The sequence below is a fragment of the Pungitius pungitius genome, chromosome 5 (assembly GCF_949316345.1).
Source record: "Pungitius pungitius chromosome 5, fPunPun2.1, whole genome shotgun sequence".
NCBI classification, from domain to species: Eukaryota; Metazoa; Chordata; class Actinopteri; order Perciformes; family Gasterosteidae; genus Pungitius; species Pungitius pungitius.
In genome coordinates this window covers 1,963,332-1,983,526 of record NC_084904.1, presented here as the reverse complement: position 1 = coordinate 1,983,526, position 20,195 = coordinate 1,963,332, and the positions used below count along the sequence as shown (strand labels likewise).

The following is a 20,195-nucleotide window of genomic DNA, read 5'->3' as shown; positions in this document are numbered from 1 at the left end:
TTTGGTGATGGTGTGGCTGTATTACGTACCTCTTGTTGGGAGAATATTTATTACACACGAGCTTTAGTGTAAAAATGATCCATCGACATGTTGCTTATCTGAGAAGTAGCTCAGTGAAGAGAGGGGGAAAGCCAAATTGTTTTTTAAAAAGAAACTGTTCCTTGGCCCATGGGCTGTGCCTTAAATTCAACGCATGTCATTTCTTTTAGCCTCTTTTTTTTTTTTTTTTTTTCTCCCCGTTTTACTTTCTAGTTCCCTTTTTGCTGCATTAGTAGTGAATCCTTTGACTTGGGTTGGCCTGATCTCAAGTTGTGAAAATTTGAAAACGTTGCCTTTTTACTATCACAGCCAAACACAAATTGCTCTATCAAAAAAAAAAAAAGAGAGAGAGAGAGAGAAAGAGAGAGAAGAAGGGCAGAATATCCGTCGACAGCGCGGGAGCCATCGACGCACTACTCGAGTGACGTGTGGCCTATAGCCCGGATGTCCGAGAGTCTCATTTGCTGTAGACCTGGGAGGGGGTGGGTGGGAACTCCCACCCCCCCGCCCCCCCCCCCACGGCGCCCTGCCACTAATGCGCCGGCCCGCGGCCTCGAGGGGTTCGCGTTCGCAGCTACAGACACTGAAGGGGGGTGGGGGGGTGGGGGGCGCAGCGGGACTGCGGCGTCGCTGCCGGACCGAGGCCTTCGGTGGGCGCCGAGGCGCCGAGACACACGTGCACGTTCAGCCACTGCTGCATTAATTACGGCTGAAACGCGGGCAGTGTGTCGCGCATCGATGCTCGGCCCACACTTCCACTCGCATTACTTGCAATATCCCAAAACCACTGACATCTCTCTGCCTGGACGGGTAGGAGGGTTTAGTTTATCTCTGTAGGGGGGGGGGGGCGGACGAGGGTCGTGGGTGAGTGCGTCATAGTCCCGAGACGGGGACTCTTATTTTGACACGCATACTGTAGATTCTAAACAGCCCTGGACCAATGGAAACAGTGGGTTCTTTTCTCATTATTGTTGTGTTGTAATTTTTTTATGGTATGAAAGGAAAACACAAACTGTAACTTAAAAAAAAGGTCTTCAGGACAATTATTTTTTTCGGGGTTATGTCTTTAGAATGGCAACTTGTCTGTAAGTTTCACAGGACAAGTAAAATGTTATTTTAATGGATTTCTTGTTCATTGCAGTCTATTGGATAGCACTGTAGATCATACAACTTTGTGTAAAAAAAGAAAGAAATAAAAACAATGAAAAAAAGTTTTTATATGCAATGGATTAAATAAAAGCATGGGTTGATTCTGCCTAATCACTGGTTTCTTATTGTCTTTGCTGATGAAAAGAAGCTTTTGACAACCATCGATACACTTTGCATGATTGGCATTTCAGTCTCTCCCCACAGTCCCTCTGTGCCGTGTTCATACCGCCTCTATGAAATCCCTTTATAAGAGGTTTTATGATGTGGCATTTTAGCCACAATAACACACTAACTTCAGCTCTCAAGTTAACCAATAAGTATCTACTGTTGCTTTTTTTATTGTTTATTAGTTAGAGTGCAAGGATTTGATTTTCTGCAGCGTCTCTTTCATTTCTGTAAGCTGCACATTAGAGGCTTAGCCCTTAGCTACGTCTACTACAATATAGTAAAGAACACAAATTAAAAGTATATCTAAACATATGTGTGGTAATACTAGATAAAAATGTTCTCTGAGATACTTTGATGGCAGGCAATCAGTTCTGATCAATTGAACCCTCTTTAACATGTTTGTTTCTCAACAGTAATTTACACAGGTTTATAATACACCCATTTTTACTTTTGTATAATTATGTTCATGTATTACTGTTAAGCTGTTCTTTTTGTAGCTTATGTTGCGGAATTTGCTGCTATTACTAGATTAGTTGTCCTTTTTATAGAATAATCACACACGTATGTATGTAAATTGTAATTTTATGAAAAAAGGAAAAATATAGTTGTCTTAGTTTTAGGGGAGTGGAATTATTGCAATTATTACCCACGTAACTCATCAATGTACTTATACATGAGAGAATGGAAATTATTACTGGTACATTAACAGGTCAGTGGCATTTTTATTCAGATGTTCCGGTGAAATGAACAATTTTAACTAGGTCCTGCTATGAGGAATACTGAACATCAAGTCCTTGTGAGTCAGTTCTTAGTCTTCAAAGTAACTCAGTTGATGTCACAAAAATGCAGTCTAAAGTCCATTTGCCTCTGAAATGCAATAAAGTATGCATTATACATTTTACGCAGCACACAACGTGCGCAAAAACAAGTTTTCTTTCCAGCAAATATGAAACGGTGTAGAATGTTCCACGTTGAAATGAGATGTTGACGCAGCGCTCTGACACTAGGTGGCGTGTGTCACCCTGAAATGAGAGACGGCGTCTGCGCTGCAGCCAGCAGAGCAGGAGACAGGCGGCCGGGGTCAGAGGTCAGTCCCTACGTCATGCTTCTGTGCACCCAGCAGAGAGAGAGAGAGAGAGAGAGGGAGCACACACGGGTCCACTGATAGAATTTGATTTATTTCCTATAATCTCAAAAACATACTTCTTACTTTGCTTGCACTCTGAGAAACAAATATATCCAGTAATATGTAAAGTCACACGGTTCTACAATGACATTTGACCAGAGCCACGTAGCTACTGGCTGGCGATCAGTACGGTAATTTATTTCATGGCTACTTACATAAAAATCATAATATCACACACACACGCACACACACACACGCGTGCGGATGCACACGCACAAAGAACGTGTACACAAATATGCTCAGGGTCTTTGAACCAGTTTATGTGCATCCCTTTTCTTGGATTTACAACAGTATGGCATGGAGTAAGGACCCCCCCCCCCCCCCTGACCCGTTCACAACAACACTGCATTTTGACGTGATAACACAAGAGCAATCGACACCCAACAGTTAGCAGGAACAGCATATAGTACGTGAATACATTTGTACAAAAGGTATACACAAACAATACACTATGTTACGTAATTTGTCCGTTCAACATGGCACAAGCACACACGCTCACACACACACACACACACACACACACACACACACACACACACACACACACTCTCCCCATTTTTTCAGAGGTTGTACATCAGTTTCAGAGCCATTCTGACCAAACTGTCTCTCACATACTGCAGATAGAGTCGTAGTACTGGAGGACAGGAGAAACTATGTACAGGGTTTCATTCATAAAATATTGCACTTATTGGCCCATTGCATCTCACAGCAAGTGCTATGAAAACGCATCTAAATCTGTAACACAGAGTGATATATATATATATATATATATATATACACTGTCTTATTATATAAATCTACATAGATAAGTCGGGACTGGCTTCATGCAATACTTTTTTAATTTTTTAATTTAACTAGGCAACAAACAACTGATTACGCTAAAGGACTAGTAGTGTTTTGGCACAGAACTAAAAGGCTTTCTGGATTGTAAAATGGGCAACGACCTCGATACCATCAGGGCTTCAGTTATCTTCACAACCGCTACCGTTCTTCTGGGATGCTTCTCTTTCGGGGCGGAATTATTTTATAGCACAAACGTTTTGGCATGCTAAATTAAATCTTATATACGTTTTTTTTTTTTAAATATATGGCTGTTTATTCCATGCCAGAGCTGATCACTTGTTATATGTTATACCTCTTACTGTGCATTGTCAAGAGTGACCTTTCTACTCAATGAAGTGCTGGATTGTTGATGGCGTCTGTGCTCTCTGTAGATGAAACATACGCCTGGCTTGCATCAAATTATAAATGGGTCTTAGAGGCCGGGCACACAGAAGTCGTTGCTTTTAGGATTCACAGGTACACTAATTAGAGAAATCACACTACGGACAGCGAAACGTGGAATTGCACATCGACGCCACACAGACGGGACTCATTCTAGAAGTGAGCAAGACAAAGGGAACTTACGGAGGCCCTGTTGGAGATGGAAAAGGCCACTTTTTTTTCAATCCAAGGTAGACTGCCACTCATTAGTCACGTTATACTCATACTGGTGCCAACACCCAACCACACACACACACACACACACACACACACATTGTACAGTCACACTACAGCCACACACTCACTAAACAAAAGGAAGCCGCTACATCCTTTAGTGCACTAAACCATAGATTTGGCAGCTTTAAGAGACAAAATCCTATAAAAGGAAAATACGTACTGTACAAAAAATAAAAATCAAAGCACTCACTTACTCTATCTCTTATTTTGTAATTATTCTAGGTCTTAAAGATTTATAAAGGTCTTAAGGACTAACTGTACATCAGGTCTGTGGACTTACTTGGTTTATGACCATACTAACTAGCTGAGAATACGGTGTCTCTATGTTTTTATTTTGTGTGTAATGTCGCAACACTTTGCAATATCCGTGTCCGTTTGTCTGCCTATTTGCTCTTGGTATAAGGTGATAAAGTCGAGAGACGGCGTTGTGTAATTCTACCACTAAACAGGGTTCAAATGGGTCACTAACAGTTGCACCCGGGCTGCTGGAGGGGCGGAGCGCTGTCCGTGAGTTTGGCAGTGGGAGCCCCCGTGGTGACGGCCGGGTCCGAGTCCAGGCTCTCGGACATCTTGTCGCAAATGAGGTCGACGAGACGCTCAAAGGTCTGCTTCACGTTGACGTTGTCCTTGGCGCTGGTCTCGAAGAATTCGAACCCTTGGAAAGAGGCGAGAGAAAGAGAGAGAGAGAGAGAGAGTTAGAGAAATGACCGCAGGAGGAGACGAGAGAACCATCTTGCTCTAGATACATAAGAAAAAGATGGAGGCAGCTCTTTTGCGGCAGAAGGATAACGTCATAAACACTGACAACAGCAACGACAATTGGAAAAAGGACACAAAATGTCACGGTTCAGCATGAATAGTATAAAGGGTTGAATGTTGCTCCGAGACTCACCCAACTGTTCTGCCAGCAGTCTGCCACTGTCCACTGAGACCACTCTCTCCTCCTCCATATCGCACTTATTCCCAGCCAGCACCACCTGGGCATTGTCCCACGAGTAGGTTTTTATCTGTGTTGACCTGCAGGTGAGCAGAAACTGTCATATTTTAGGAATTTTACAGTAAACCTGAGAGGTGATTTGTCCCAAATGACATAGAAACATCTCCCGTGGTGTAGCAGTTGGACTAAAAGTAGGGCAAATAACACACTACGGGCTGAAAAGCACTACAGAAAGGGAAGAAGAAGCAATGAGCAGGAGAGACAGATACAGAGAGACAGATACAGAGAGAGAGAGAGAGAACAGCATGGCGTCGTCACCCTTCCTCTCTCCCCGTCCAGTTTGGATTTGTTAGCGGTCCAGATGTGGGTCATTTTTAAAACCAACTGCTGATAACACTGACTGACACAAAACGCATCCGTGTTTGCATCAAGTCAAACAAAGCTGAGCATGCAGGCTGCAAAAGGCCTGCACGCTTTAACGCAGCCGATGGAGAAAAAAACCCCAAGGACAAAAGATAATTGCGAGGTAAACGCTTTGAGATGGTCGCTGTAATAAAAGGATTTGCGTAATTCATTTGCATGAATTCTTCAAAGAGCATTTGATGTCAGCGTTGCAATATCGCCCGTGTTTTGTCTCTGTCGCTGGCAGGAAACGAGCACGTCACGAGCTTAATTCGGGCCGCCGTCGGAGAGGGAGCTGTTGCCATGGCAGCCTCTTTTTTTTTTTTCTTTCTTCTCCAACAACCTTGTCACAAGGAACGAGGGAAAGAGAGAGAGAGTGGAATCAAACCCTGTGGCACGAGCGGAAAAAACGGGAGCAACTCTGGTAATGTGAAGGGTAAAAAGAAGAGCCTCATTGCGAGCGCACAGTTGAGTGGTTGGTCCACTGTCCGGTACCCCCGCTCGCAGGTGACCCCCTCCACCTTCGTCACTGCCTCACTTGCCTCCATCATCAATTAGTGGCACCTTTCACATACAGTGCTCGGACAGCCTCAAAGGAACAATAGGGGCCTTAGTTCACTAGAAAACCTTGTTTGTTTTTTTCCAATCCCCCCCGACCCAAATCACGCTGTTAACGCGAGGCGTTTGAACACAAAGCCGCGCTAATAATAGCGCGTCGCCTCGGTCGGACGCCCTTTCCAACGTTTCAGCCAAATGTAAAGAACGGCCAGGCTCGACTATGTGCGCTCGCTTTGAATGCAGCTGCTTTAACCGTGACAGCAGCTGTCACGTGCTGCTGGCGAAGTGACGTGGAGCCAAGCGGACACTTGGCCTTAATAGTGATTGGCATCGCCCTACCATGGGTGCGAGCCGCGTGGCGTGCGATCCCAACAGTCAACTGCGAAAATGCCGCAGTCTTCATTGAGTCTGCGTGAGTCACGCGGTCTTAGCTTAGTGGCTAAAGAAACACAAACACGGTGAGAATATCACTACGATGATTCAGAGGCTCACTCTGTGCTCCCGAGGTCTGCAGGACGGCAGCGTGTCGGTAATAGACTGTAAAATGGAGTGTAGGGGAATGGGGAGGAACACCTGCAAAAAACGTTTAAAAAAAAAACAAACACACATTTATATCTGCTGTTGGGGCTGAGGAGGACGCGCTGGTTTCTGGAGCAAGAATCCTAACCCAGAAACCCCGTTTCTGCAGCCAAATCGAACTCTGCCATCGAAGTCTTATTATAGACACCAATGCATCATCATAGAAGTGACATTCGGGCTTGGCTCAGAGTTGCTCTTCTGCCTGCAGACGCTTCCGTGACTCATGAATGGTGGAGAGCCGTGACCTTGACAAGTTCCCCTCCGTCCTCACAAATGACAAATGCACACAACATACCACAGCTGTCAAATACGAGCGAGAGAACGCCGTAGCTAGGAGAATGGGATGGTAAATTACATGCGGTATATCGAGTGCAAAGGACTGATGGCGACAAATCGGAAGCCCTTTTTCCGCCATTGATTCGATGCTCATTGCGATTCAATACGACCCACATGAAGAGGTGGCACGAGAGATGACATCCCTCCCCCCCCCCCGCAAAGAAAAAGGAACCATCTAGGCGACTCACCAGTCCTGCACGGCGCCGAAGGACTCCTCGTTGGTGATGTCGTACATTAGGATGAAGCCCATCGCCCCGCGGTAGTAGGCCGTGGTGATGGTCCTGTAGCGCTCCTGGCCCGCCGTGTCCTGTACACAGGAAGTATCGACGTGAGCCCGCTGACCGCCATTGACGTTACCGTGATATTTAACGTGGACGCGAATGCAGGCCCCATAGTGGGCAATACAGTCTCTGAGGCTATTTCCACATGCCCCATGATTCTTCGGCCAATGACTCTGTTCTGTTCATGATTCCGTACGGCCACGTTTGTTATCTTAGTGAGGTGCACGTAATCACTATGCCAACTGCCTCACTGGGTTCGCATTGATAAGATGCCAGAAACAGCTAGCCAGGGGAGGCTGGGCTGATTGATGCTTCCCCCTGTGTTAAATTTCATAGAAAAAGAGGCTGAAAGCAAAGATAAAAATCATTTCAGCTGGGAATGCTGAGTGATTACGCAGCATTCGAGGGGGTAGCACGTGGTGCACAGATTGCCACTTATCACTTATCAATGAAAACGCCATTGGCTCCTAATGCCGACAGCTGAGGCCGCTCCCGCGGCTCGGCGAGGAGAAGTCTGAGCTACGGAATATTTTCACAGAAACGTCGATTTGTTGTTTCACGAGATCCAAACATGATGCTAAAATCCCCAAACTGCGCCGCTTGTTCCACCTACGACAAATGTGCGCGCAGGGCGGCGTGATCCGCGGTGGGGCCCTCCCGGCTGCCCCACTTGGCTCTGGTTGAACAGAAGCTGTTCATGGTGTCTGCCACAGCGGTGCGGCTTCCTGTCGGCCCGGGGGGGGGGGGACACACGCTTGCTGCAACGGCGTGCCGGTTATGGCCAGAGGACATCGCTGACCTTCACTCCACAGAGACGGAGCGCGCAGCTTAGGACCCTTTCTCGGCTTTACGAGCAGCACCTAAAAAAAAAATCTTCAACGTCAGCAGCTGGTGCGTTAAATGGTATTAAACCAAAAATAATATGTTTCAGGGTTACTACTCTTCGCTAATGGCTGAATGTTTTTGTTCTTTCATGTCCGAGTTGTGAGGTATTGATTCTTTTCAGAGGGCTTGACAATGACCTTTGCCTCTACAAGCTATTTCAGGGAGCCGGTTCGTTTGTTCCCCGGTTTAAAAAGGACGGAGCTGGACAGGAAAAATAACACAGAGTCCTGTGAATCGGAGCCCCCTCGAAAGGCTTCACTCACCACAAATCCGTTCCAAGGAGCTGACTCCTTCAGCCGACACGCGCTCGCAACTCGTCTCCATTCGCTAATTCGCGGGTTTTGCGTTTTTTCATTAGGTCCATCTCAGGAAGCACTCAAGGAAGTGCCTCATTCACTTACGACCAAATAAGACTACAGGGACGGCTCGGGGGGGGGGGGGGGGGGGGGTGCCTTATGATAGCTCATGTCAGGATGTGATCCTCTCCGACGATTCATGGGGCCACTGCCGCGATGACATCAGACAATGGCTGTCACCTTAAATGGCTGCTTAATGTAAGTCAGCCCGCTTCCACTCAAACTTAATACATCACACTGATTCATTTACATGTATGGGCAAGATTGTTTTTGTTTTGTTTTTATCATTGAATATGTATATCTTCCTGCTATTTCATCTAGTTCTCACTTCCTGCTGGCGAGCTTCGTCCTTGTTTCTCCATGTGATTAGCAAACATAAAAATGTACATGAAAAGAAAGAGAGGAACTTTTACATGTCTATCTCGGAGGAAATACGACACAGTCTGCTACAGCAGCTTTCCCAATTAAACAGCCTCAGACATTCTGCAGTTTCCCACACATTCTGAGGAAGGTGTTGCTTCTGTGTTCCTCCTCGCCGTGTGCCAAACTAACACTCACCAGTCTTCTGTCGGTAATGTTGCGACTTCCATCTGTCTCCATGCTTACATCATTAAGTGTTAAACGGGCAATCTAGCCCTCTACTCAAGCTACCTTTAATCAATTAAACACCCAGCCGGTGTGCCACATGTTTTGTATATTGCTCTTTTAAAAGATTTCCCTTTATACCTAATAATCCAAGATAGTTAAATGAATGTGATTATATGTATCAGAATGTAAACAACAATAGATGAAAAAGGAAGTGCGTACGAGCATATAAAACAAGCATGATCTGTCCTGCCAGCAAATAACCAGACTACATTGATTATTGGTAAGAGGACTTTTTGTAAGGCAAAGCAGCCATCACTCAGAACCTGCCTCAGACCTTGAAACCAATCAATCTACGGAGAGAATTGTGGGCAGAGGTTACAGACGCGACAGGAGTCACTGTGCATGAAAACAAAGAGGCAGAGGATTTAGGGGGCCCTCAGAGCTCAGGCAGGTCCTCCAGGAGACCATCGAAGACAACAGTCAACAGATTTCTAAAACACAACTATTTGTTCGTACATGGTTGTATCCACGAAACAACCACGAACACTGAATAGAATGAAAGAAAAAAACTATGACAACAACAGTGTTACAGTGTGTGTTGCTGCTTTCTAGAAATGCATTTTTCAGGTCTTCCATGAATAAACATCATTACATCAAATGCATTTTCTATTCAGAATAAGCTTTTAAGTAGACATGTGAACAATGATGAAGCATGTGCGTCAAAGGTTGACAGCAAATACGTAGGTCAACATTGGCAAATATATCTTAATGGTTCATTTCGGGGAGGTACAAAACATTTGATGGCTCATCTGTAAATATGTAATGCTAATATCTTAATATGTCGTACCCAGATCTGCAGTTTGATCCTCTTGTCATTCTTGTAGACCGTCTTGACTTTGAAGTCGATGCCCACTGTGCTGACGAAGGCCGAAGTGAAGGCGTCGTCGGCGTAGCGGAAAAGGAAAGACGTTTTGCCCACGCTGCTGTTGCCGATGATGAGCAGCTTGAACATGTAGTCAAAGTTTTGGTCCCCCCCCTCTCCCTTCCCTTTCACATCCTGAGTGGCAGCCATCTGCAAAAAAAAACAAAAACAAAAAACAAACATGAGAGGTGCTAAAAAGACTTCACCTTGAGTTATCTGTGACCCATGCAGGATGTGAACCCAACTAATAAGACACTAACAAGTTGGGTGATGTTGTACAGTCCAGTACACGCTGTAGCTGAACAGACCAGAGATCAGAGGGGACAGAAGGCTGTGTCAGGAAAACCAGCATGACCAGCGCAGCAAGCTGTTGTATTGATGAGTATTAGATAACCAGGATTCGAAAGAGCTGACTTTGTGTCCTCTTGAGCCAAATGATTCCATCAATGTAACAAAGACATTTTTATCATTTATGTTGTCACCTAATTAGCTCATTGGATACTGACATTTCATGTATGTACAAAATACACCTATATTGTGTTGGAAGAAAACATTTCAAACCACAATACCAGTTAAAATGTGAATATATTAGCAGCTCTGACTTTTCTCCCGAAATACCCCACCATTTCAACAGCCTCCCGTATCCGAACCGATATGACCTACACCGCACATGCACGTTTCACCTCAACGACGCATCTGCACCGAGTGTTTGCGCTGCGAGCCGCCAGCAGAGAGGACACGAGCCGCCCACTACGAGCACCCTGTCGAGAGCACAGTCACGCTCCAAGGTGAATGTTTGAGCAAATAGAATGTGGCAAACACACACGGGCAAACTGCATCTCCTGGTATCCTATCCGCGGAACGAGTAAAATAAATAAATAAATAAATAAACGCCACAGAGGCAGGTATTTGCAAGGACACGCGCTGCTTGCGAACACACCGCGACCCACGGCGGCCATCCGGTGTGTGTAATCACACAATGCGGGCGAGGCAGGCAGCCGCACGCGAGCCAATGCGAGACGGAACATCTGGGGGATTCTTCTACACAACTACTGATGAATAAAAGCACGGCGGACGCGTTGAGGGCATCGTGTGAACAAACCTGTTTTGAAGGCCTTCGGCTCTATCTGTTTCACGGGGGGTTTTTTTGTGTGGGAGTCGTTGCTTTGCTCTCTCTCTTTCGCTCTTCCTCTCTTTCAGCACCTGGGAGCTGTCCCCTCCGCCTCGGATATTGTGGCGCGCGCCCCTGAGCTGACGAGGCTGGCTCGCGTGAGATGAGCACGAGCAGAGAGGAAAAGTGCGCGTCATGAGTTTTTTCTGACGTCACCTGCCCGAAAGGGGCCGGGGGAGGGGGAGGGGGGGGGGGGGGGATTGTAGTTTTTTTGATCCCGGAATCAGCGCAGTGAAACCGGAGGGCTGTCAAAGAGCAGGGTTTCGACTGCATTACCCAGCATGCAGCGCGAAACGGCTGTCAGCAGCTATGCGATATGGAAAACGCTGTTTGGTTTCTTCCACATTAAGCACCGGACACCGCCGGCGGACCAGACGGAGACTAAGATTCAACTGCAATACAACTGGAAACATTTGCTCAGCGTGTCACTGCTCGGTTCACGTTATCAATGTAAGATGGTAATTAGTATAGTTAGTGTGGCACTATGCTCTCTCTGCCCATAGCCTTACAAGGAAATCAAGCATCTCACCTTCCCGTACAAATCCATTTTGCGTGTGATATATAATTCACTCCAATAGCCGCAGCCGGGTCGTATATTTTTAGGCAATTATAATGGCCTCTCCTTTTGCGTCACTCCGCCCCCCCCCCCCCCCCCCCCCCCTCCCTCCTCCCTCCCATCCTCCTCATCCTCCCCGCTCATGCAGCCAGTTCCGCTCCGGGAGACCAAGCGGCTGAGCAAATAAGGGAGGCCTGAGCGGTGGATGAATGGATGAATATTAATACCTCTCTCTTCAATGAGAGCAAGTGTAGAGTGAGGCCGCCGCTGCAGTGAAACAAACGGGCATCTTTGCATTTGAATTCACATCGGCCCTCTTTCAGGCTCGTCACAGGCCCTGCATAATCAATTTGATTACGAAATGATAGGTGCAAAAATTCTCCATCAACGTTATCAAGTGAGGACCAATAGGCTCAAACAAGCAATTATTCATGTGAGCATCTGTATTCCTAAATACCTCCAAATACTTCCCCCATCCGCCAGGAGCCCTTAAATCAGCCAGTGAACATACATTTGACAAGGCGTGATATGGACTCATAGGGTGTGTATGAATTCATAGGGTGAGTGTGGATTTATAGGGTGTGTATGGCTTCATGTATGAATGGTTTGTATGTGTGCATAGGGCGTGCATGGATTCATAGGTGCATGGATTCATCGTGCTGACTGACTGCCCTCCGACTGGAGGATCTGCGTGTGCAGGCTGCTCAGTGCGCAGCAGAGGGGTCGGGTTCAGGTGGGCTGAATAAACACGTCTGTCTCCACAGATTGTGCGCAGTAACTTTCCAATCGTGCCGAATATGTCCCCAACGTCCGTTTATGCTGCGCGTAAGTGGGTCAGTTACTCAATCGTCCCTTTGTTCGTTGAATATTTCTTTTCCAAAGTCGTGAAAAATGTGGTTGGCGTGTTTTTGAAAGCTGCCTGTGAATCATTTATGGTGACGGTTCTGCTCAGCTCTTCTGTTCTTTTCTGTTCAAAGTTTTCTAGAAGGTTTCGCTGTGTGAAGAGGCCGCCGTGGCACCATCTGCTGTTGGAAATGGTGCTCTTGTAGCAGGTGGCACCATGGGGTGGCGCTGTGGGGTCAAGGCGGTGCACCTATAAAAGGGGAAGTGGCACTTTGCCATGAAGTGCCAGTTTCCTGTTGGGTGGCCAGGGTATGGTTGGGCCCCCAGTAGTGGTGAGAAAGTCTCTTGATTTGTAATTATATTTGTTTATTCTTTCATATGTACGGGTGGTAGATTTTAATGGAGTTTGCACGACAGGATCGGGAGGAGAGGCACCGATCCGGGCAAAGAGGGAATGAATGGGTGTGAGAGTTTGATGCAGCAGGTATGTTGGGTTTTTTAATTAAATTAAAGTATAAATTAAAGTTCGTTGTTGGTATCCTTGTGTATTATCCCGCTACCTGCTGTCCTTTTGTTAGTTTTGTTTTTTGTTTTCAGCGGTTAGTCCGCTCCTGGTCCATTGTATTTTGTTTTCTTTGCGTCTTTTAGATGTAAGAGCGGACTAACCACTTTAAGTTGTTGTTGTATAGCTGTCACAGATACTCAATTCAGCAGCTTGAGATATCTAGATTGCAAATGAAATCTTTGTTATCCACAAGCCTTGGCAAAGTACATCAGGCTATTTTTGTTTTTCTTTGTTGGCCGGCTGATTGTGTGTCACGGTTTGGCTCTGCTTCGTGTCTTATTTTGTAGTTTTCATGTCTCTTGTGTCCCTGGGTAACTTCACTTCCTGCCTTGTCCTGTGATTGCCTGATTGTTTCCACCTGTGTCCAATCACCTGCACCTCCCCAGTGTATTTACGCCCTGTGTGCCTGTTGTCCCTTGTCGCGTCATTGTTAATGTCTGTGTCGTCGTTGGTGCACGTCCTTTGGCTTCTGTTTGATTTGTGGTGAATAAATAGCACCTTCTGGAAGAATCCTGCATCTGAGTCCTGCCTTCCGCCTGCACCAGCACCCATCGTGACAGTGTATACATTAGCTAACATGCATGCCATTGGATTGTTAAGTGACTAGTTTAATATTTAGATTTTCACATCACGTACGGCCCGCAGTATTTGTCCAATGTTTGCACAGCCAGAACAGACTGTGCCTTTTTACTGACAGTATTAAAAAAACATCATCATGCACGACTGCCTAGAATGCAGCTTAAAATCTCTAAAAGCACTACAAACATGATTTATTTAATTTTATTTTCAGTCTTATAAAGCAAGATTTTTGCTCTATTTGTTGCAAGAACATTTTGGGGCCTTGGTGGTCTCTGTATTACTGCTGATACAGTGGCACCTACAGTGACACTGGGATATTTTAATAGTTCATAGGTCAAATACACCTGACGCTGGAAGCTACAATTCAAATCCTACACCCCCCCCCTCCCTTACCACTTCACGATGATGTCTCGCAAGTCAGTGGCAATACAGTATCCACCAAATGCAGAACAGGTTTGTAACCGGAACTGAAACCAAAATGATATCCAAAATCTCCAGCTGAGGGTGCTGGTGCTCCGAAGTGAGTTTGGTTTAGAAACAGGTGAGCCTTGATAAAATACAGATGCAGTCTATTCTCGGCACGGTGTGTGTTTCATAGACCAGACGCCTCGGACTACATGCTGCCTTGAATTGAAATGTTGCACCACATGTGTGAAAGGCCGATTCACGTGCCTGGGTCCCTTAAATGAAATGAGTAAGATACAAAACATGTATTTGTGTATTTGGCAGCTTATTATGAAATTATGAGCATCTTTACAATTTATAAAACAACTAAATCCAAATGCATTTCTTTCAAATCTGATTTTGATTTCCTGTCTGTGCCATCATCAACACCAAATGTAACATGCAAGGTATTCGACCGAAACAAGACCTCCTCTTCTCGTGTCACACCGTGACGTCAGAGAGAGGGCGGCAGACAGCCGGGTGGGGTGGGTGCCAGACTATAAAGACTCTGAGACGGGCTCCGGGCTGCATTCCGAGTGCGGAGCGACAAACCACCACTAATGGAAGTACAGAGAAACACCGCGCCCCAACAGACGAACAGCAGCAGCATGAGTGAACCACGGCGGAAGAGAATGGATGAGCGCAGTGCGCCCTCGGAGATGTCCAGGATAATCACTGACCCGGCCACTGGGAAGTGCTACTGCCGTGGGAAAGTTTTGGGAAAGGTAGCGCATCATATTTAGTTTAGTTTGTTTTTGTTTTGGGGCGAGGAATTTACATTTGAACCTGCAGACGCAGAATGGTAATTAGAGTGGTTGTCTCCTCTTTCCAGGGAGGGTTCGCGAAATGCTACGAGATGACCGACCTCTCCACCAGCAAAGTTTACGCGGCCAAAATCATCCCGCACGCACGCGTCTCCAAACCTCACCAACGAGAGAAGGTAAGCGCGCACAGCTCCGGCGCCCGTGCGCACTGGTGTGTTTGGACACCACATTTTCACCAAATTTCCTTTACCTACAATCGTGACAATTTAATTCCTTCCTCTGCTAGATTGACCGAGAAATTGAACTGCACCGTGCACTGCACCACAAGCACATTGTGCACTTTTATCACCACTTTGAGGACAAGGAGAACATCTACATCCTGCTGGAATACTGCAGTAGAAAAGTAAGTCTCCGCACTGTTTTAAATGTTTATAACCCCTGCATTGCACCTGAAGCCAAGATGCAGCACTCAGTCCGTCCAGAATACACTTGATTTAAACAGTTAATCTACATTAATACAGTTGTATTTATCTCATTTCTTCTGATCCTCAAACGTCTATTGGGGGTTGGGTCGAGGAGGCAGTTTATTACGTTAAGGATAATTCACTTTGTTGATTTTTCTTTGGAGGAAAATATGTGCTTCTACAAAATTCAACCTTGAAAAAACCTTTTCTATAATAATTTCCCCTTTACATTTTTTTGCAGTCTTTGGCCCACATCCTGAAAGCTCGCAAAGTGCTTACTGAGCCGGAAGTGCGTTATTATCTAAGACAGATTGTATCTGGACTGAAGTACCTGCATGAACAAGAGATCCTGCACAGAGACCTGAAACTAGGTAAGGAATTGTGATGCTGCAGTGACACGCTACAGTGCCGAGAGGCTCTGTGCACATTTTTTTCAAGGATGATAGTTGTTTTTCTATCACAAACCCACTTCTTCCTCTGCCATCAGTTGTCTCAGGATCTTTGCATTATTTATCCTTTGATCCTTGCTTGAATATCAAGGGTTCATCATCAGGTTCCCTTTCGCCCCCACAGGTAACTTCTTTGTGAGTGAGTCGATGGAGCTGAAGGTCGGCGACTTTGGTCTCGCTGCCAAGTTGGAGCCGGCGGGAAACCGGAGGAAGACGATCTGTGGAACTCCCAACTACCTGTCCCCCGAGGTGCTCAACAAGCAGGGACACGGCTGTGAATCAGACATCTGGGCCTTGGGCTGTGTGATGTGAGTAGCGTAACTGTAAATTCAACATTAATGGCTTGAATGGTTGAGTGAAAATTTAAATTAGTATTAAGTTAAATTCCGTGGATTTGTCCATTCTAGCTTTTACTCTTTATTGACAGAACCCGACTAACTATTGTCCTCCCTCCTCCTCCACCAGGTACACCATGCTGCTGGGGAGACCACCATTTGAAACCACCAACCTGAAGGAGACGTACAGGTGCATTAGAGAGGCGCGTTATTCCCTGCCCTCCTCCCTGTCACCACCGTCTAAGCAGCTAATCACCAGCCTGCTCGCCAAGATCCCAGAAGACAGGCCTAACCTGGACCACATTCTGAGGCACGACTTCTTCACCCAGGTCAGGCCCCATTCTCGCCTCGCTACCTATCAGTCTGTCCCGCCATGTCTCACTCTGTAGGAGTAACGGTGACCCCCCTCACCCCCCCACCCTGACCCCACCACTGACCCACTTTCGCTCCCCACAGGGCTTCAGTCCCGAGCGTCTGCCGGCGAGCTGTTGCCATTCAGCGCCAGATTTCCACGTCTCGAGTCCCGCCAAGAGCTTCTTCAAGAAAGCTGCCGCTGCGCTCTTTGGGGGGAAGAGAGACAAGGTCAAATACTACGAGACTCTGAGTGAGTAATACATCGACCACTGAGCACTTTAAACGCCACTTTTCCAGCATAATTGTGTTTCCCTTGGCACAAGTGTAGTGGCCATTAGATGCATTATTTTATCTATTTGATTAGATGGCCATGAGCTCAATTCACATTTTCTTTTTCTGATGTCAGTTTATATAGCTGCTGGCTAAGAGGTCATGCTCTGATGAGTTGCATGTGGTCATTGCCTTTGATAGATAAGCTAACCAAAGAGGAAGAAGAAATCTACAAACTGCAGCACGACCTGGAGAGAACCGTCATCAGCCAACAGCAGAGCAAAAAGATTCCAGAGGTGAGAGATTAAACGAATATTCAACTCAGAACCGGATATTTCCAAGAGTGCAGGTGATGTTGCAGGCACATTACTCATACAGCCATTAAAAGTCGGGGTCGTTTGAGAAATCGTGTGGAGGAGAATCCAATGAGTCACTCTGATGCAGCGCTAAAACTTCATAAGAGCACAATTTCAAAGCGAAAGCTTGTCAGTCCTTCCACTTTCCATCCGTGCGTGACTACAGTCGGGACAAGAGATAATCCAAACTCTCCGATCGTAAACCTATGCCGTCACTGTTTCTCACCTTCAGAGTGGAAGTCCACTTCCGCCATCTGCAGAGAGCCCCGTTGTCCTGGCAACGCAGAGCCAGTCCCCGACGACGCAAGACACCATCCGTCTCATCGTCAGGGGGAGTCTGGGGAGCTGCAGCAGCAGCAGCGAATGTGAGCTCACCAGCCTGGTCACACACAGCCATTACCCGATCTGTTCTACCACACCCCTTTTAGTTTCACGTTTAACTGTTTCTATAAGAAAGCGGAGATTAAATTAAATTCTTTTACTGTAACTTGACATCTAACCGAGTGACCCCCCCTGTTGTTGTCCCTGAAGGCCTGGAAGACAGCACCACAGGGAGTGTTGCTGAGACCGTTGCAAGCGTGTTGAGGGGATGCCTGGAGAATATGCCCCAAGGTGAGTCGCCTTGTTGACGCACACACATTGTGGATCAGACGATTCCACGTTGGAGGCTCGCCGAACATGTTATTTTTCCTGCACTTGACCTTAAATGTCTAAAAAAAAAAAAACAAGACATGTTGATCAAAGCGCTATGACGGAACATGTCGATGCATGTTTGGTTTTTTTCACGGTTGCACTCCCTGATTTTGTCGACACACCCTACTTTTCTACAAGTCTTTCTTGCAATTGTAATCAAATCCTCCTCCTCTGTGTTCTCACCTTGCAGCCGACGACATTCCTCAGGGCTCCAGCACCTGTAGCCTTCAATGGGTGACTAAATGGGTGGACTACTCCAACAAGTACGGCTTCGGCTATCAATTGTCTGATTATACCGTGGGAGTTCTCTTCAACAACGGCACTCACATGAGCCTCCTGCCAGACAGAAAGTACGCACCATTCTTATGCTTTCACCACACTCCCACCTTCAGTTTGACAGTTACTACACACGTAATACAATGGTTATGACTTGTTTAAGCACGCTGTAGTACTTAGAACCTTTTGATGGACATTTTAGTACATCTTGTGTTTTTTAGAAAGTCAACCCCCTGTGATGTTTTTGTGCAGGAGGAATATTTTCAGTCAACAGATTCTGGATCCTTCTACGTTGGCTCCACTGAAGTAGTGTTTATCAGAGTGGTTGTGTAACTCTGTGTTTACCTCCTCTCCCATCTCTTCAGGACCATCCATTACTATGCAGAGTTGGGCCAGCGCTCTGTCTTCCCCACCTGTGAGGTCCCTGAACACTTTGTGGGCCAGGTGACTGTGCTCAAATACTTTTCCCACTACATGGAGGAGAACCTCATGGACGTAAGTAAAACTCTCTATTCACCCACGCCTCTTGCTGTAATCCATATCTCTCTTGCTACTATTTGTCCTTCCAACACCTGACGCATTAGAGGTGGCGTCTTTCCTGTTGCAGCTTGTCTAATCCTGCTTCCTCATTTCTTCCTCAGGGTGGGGACCTGGGCAGTATGACGGATGCACACATGCCCAGACTCTATCTCCTGCAGTGGCTCAAGTCCGACCGCGCCCTCATGATGCTCTTTAACGACGGCACTTTCCAGGTAAACACACAGACGATTTCACAGGGAACAGAGGCGTTGCTGGGCATGCTCAAAGCAGCACCCTGTGGTGCAGTGCATAACACAGATCAACAGAGCAAAAAGGAAAATTGCAACGGTTATTTTGCCCAATATTGATAGAGAATTAAACTAATACTTAACATTGTTCTTTCCCACAAAGATCAACTTTTACCACGACCACACCAAGATCATCCTGTGTTGCCAGAGGGATGAGTACATGCTGACGTACATCAACGAGGACCGTGTCTCCAAAACCTTCAAGCTCAGCTCCCTGCTGACGTCCGGGTGCCCCACCGACCTGCGCGAACGCATGGTCTACTCACTCAACATGCTTCTGCAGAGGTGCAGCTAAACCTGCGACGAGGGGCTCGGGCCGGCTAGACGCAAGACAAATGTACGCATTGGGGCTTCCTGCAGTGCTGCAGCGGCACCAGGAGTGCGCAGGGAGGACACGTTTGGAGGATGGACCTGTGAAAAGACAATTAACATTCCTTCACTGTTGCACCTTCATGACTCAGCAGAGGTGCAGGGAGGGAGGGAGGGGGTGGGGGGGGAATTATAATAACACGCTGAGACTCTGTGGAGTGGGGGAAATGAAATGTAGCACAACAGTGAACGGCAAAGGGCTGCTTTGTATGTTGCATGTTGGAGGAGAGGACAGGGCGGACGGCGTTGGAGCTAGTGTGTTGGTACGAATGTGAACGCCAGAAAAGGGGGGGCTGTTTGGGAGGTAAAGACGGACGCTGGGCTGGCACCAGCTCAAACATGAGGTGCATAGTTTATGCAGTTTTATAAAGGCAATCCATGAACTAGAGCGAGACTGTGGAACATTGTAAATATTGTACAGTGTATGTTACAGCCATTTCAGTGGTGCGTGCGTGTGTGTGCGCATGTGTGTGTCGGGGGGGGGGGGGGTTTGTAACATCACATTAGGTCTTAAAACTGTGATTTATTCTCTTAATGATGGGCGGACTCACTTTGAGATGGGAACCAGTGGGATGATGCGAGCATTACATTTTTAAAAACAGTACCAGGGATATTTGAACTATTCCTTAAGAGCCATTATCACTTGGAAGAACGTGTCCTAAATAATTTATTGTGTAAAAAAGAAAAAGGTGCAGTATTTATTTATTTAATAATAAAGAGCATTTTCTTTTAAAAAAAGACACTTGAGTACTTCTTTTTGTATGTACCCATCTTTGCTTTCAGAAGCCCTGGGGAAGATGTTATTGGATATTGGAGTGTGTCCTTAAAATAGATGCTTGTTATTTTCTTTCTTTCTTTTGTGCGCATTACAACAAATATATGTGAGAAGCAATCCTTGAGATCACTTATGTCACAGTGTGGTGAGATTTAGATCCATTAAGTCATATCTGTGGGCTGCCCAAATAAAAGCATGTTTTTTCCCCTCCAACAGGAC

The 20,195-nt window shown here is 46.3% G+C and overlaps 2 protein-coding genes across 3 annotated transcripts; one reads left to right on the top strand and one right to left on the bottom strand.

Moving 5' to 3' along the window:
- Positions 1-2,515: 2,515 nt before the first annotated feature.
- Positions 2,516-11,677, bottom strand: rab3c (RAB3C, member RAS oncogene family). Of its 2 annotated transcripts, none has more exons than XM_037483152.2 (5): positions 11,587-11,677; positions 9,812-10,036; positions 7,043-7,161; positions 4,935-5,059; positions 2,516-4,697 (listed from the first exon to the last, which is right to left on the bottom strand). In XM_037483152.2, exons 1-5 carry the CDS (start codon positions 11,602-11,604, stop codon positions 4,507-4,509), a joined length of 678 nt encoding a protein of 225 aa, XP_037339049.1. In that variant the 5' UTR covers positions 11,605-11,677; the 3' UTR covers positions 2,516-4,506. The 2 variants fall into 2 exon arrangements, with proteins under 2 accessions (XP_037339049.1, XP_037339050.1); XM_037483153.2 differs by lacking the exon at positions 11,587-11,677 and adding an exon at positions 10,989-11,195.
- Positions 11,678-14,559: 2,882 nt separating this feature from the next.
- plk2b (polo-like kinase 2b (Drosophila)) lies at positions 14,560-19,941 on the top strand. The gene is made up of 14 exons (XM_037483513.2): positions 14,560-14,769; positions 14,877-14,984; positions 15,095-15,211; positions 15,514-15,643; positions 15,846-16,029; positions 16,187-16,385; positions 16,513-16,660; positions 16,882-16,976; positions 17,269-17,401; positions 17,568-17,648; positions 17,920-18,079; positions 18,371-18,500; positions 18,647-18,757; positions 18,936-19,941. Exons 1-14 carry the CDS (start codon positions 14,605-14,607, stop codon positions 19,125-19,127), a joined length of 1,953 nt encoding a protein of 650 aa, XP_037339410.1. The 5' UTR covers positions 14,560-14,604; the 3' UTR covers positions 19,128-19,941.
- The last annotated feature ends 254 nt before the right edge of the window (positions 19,942-20,195 follow it).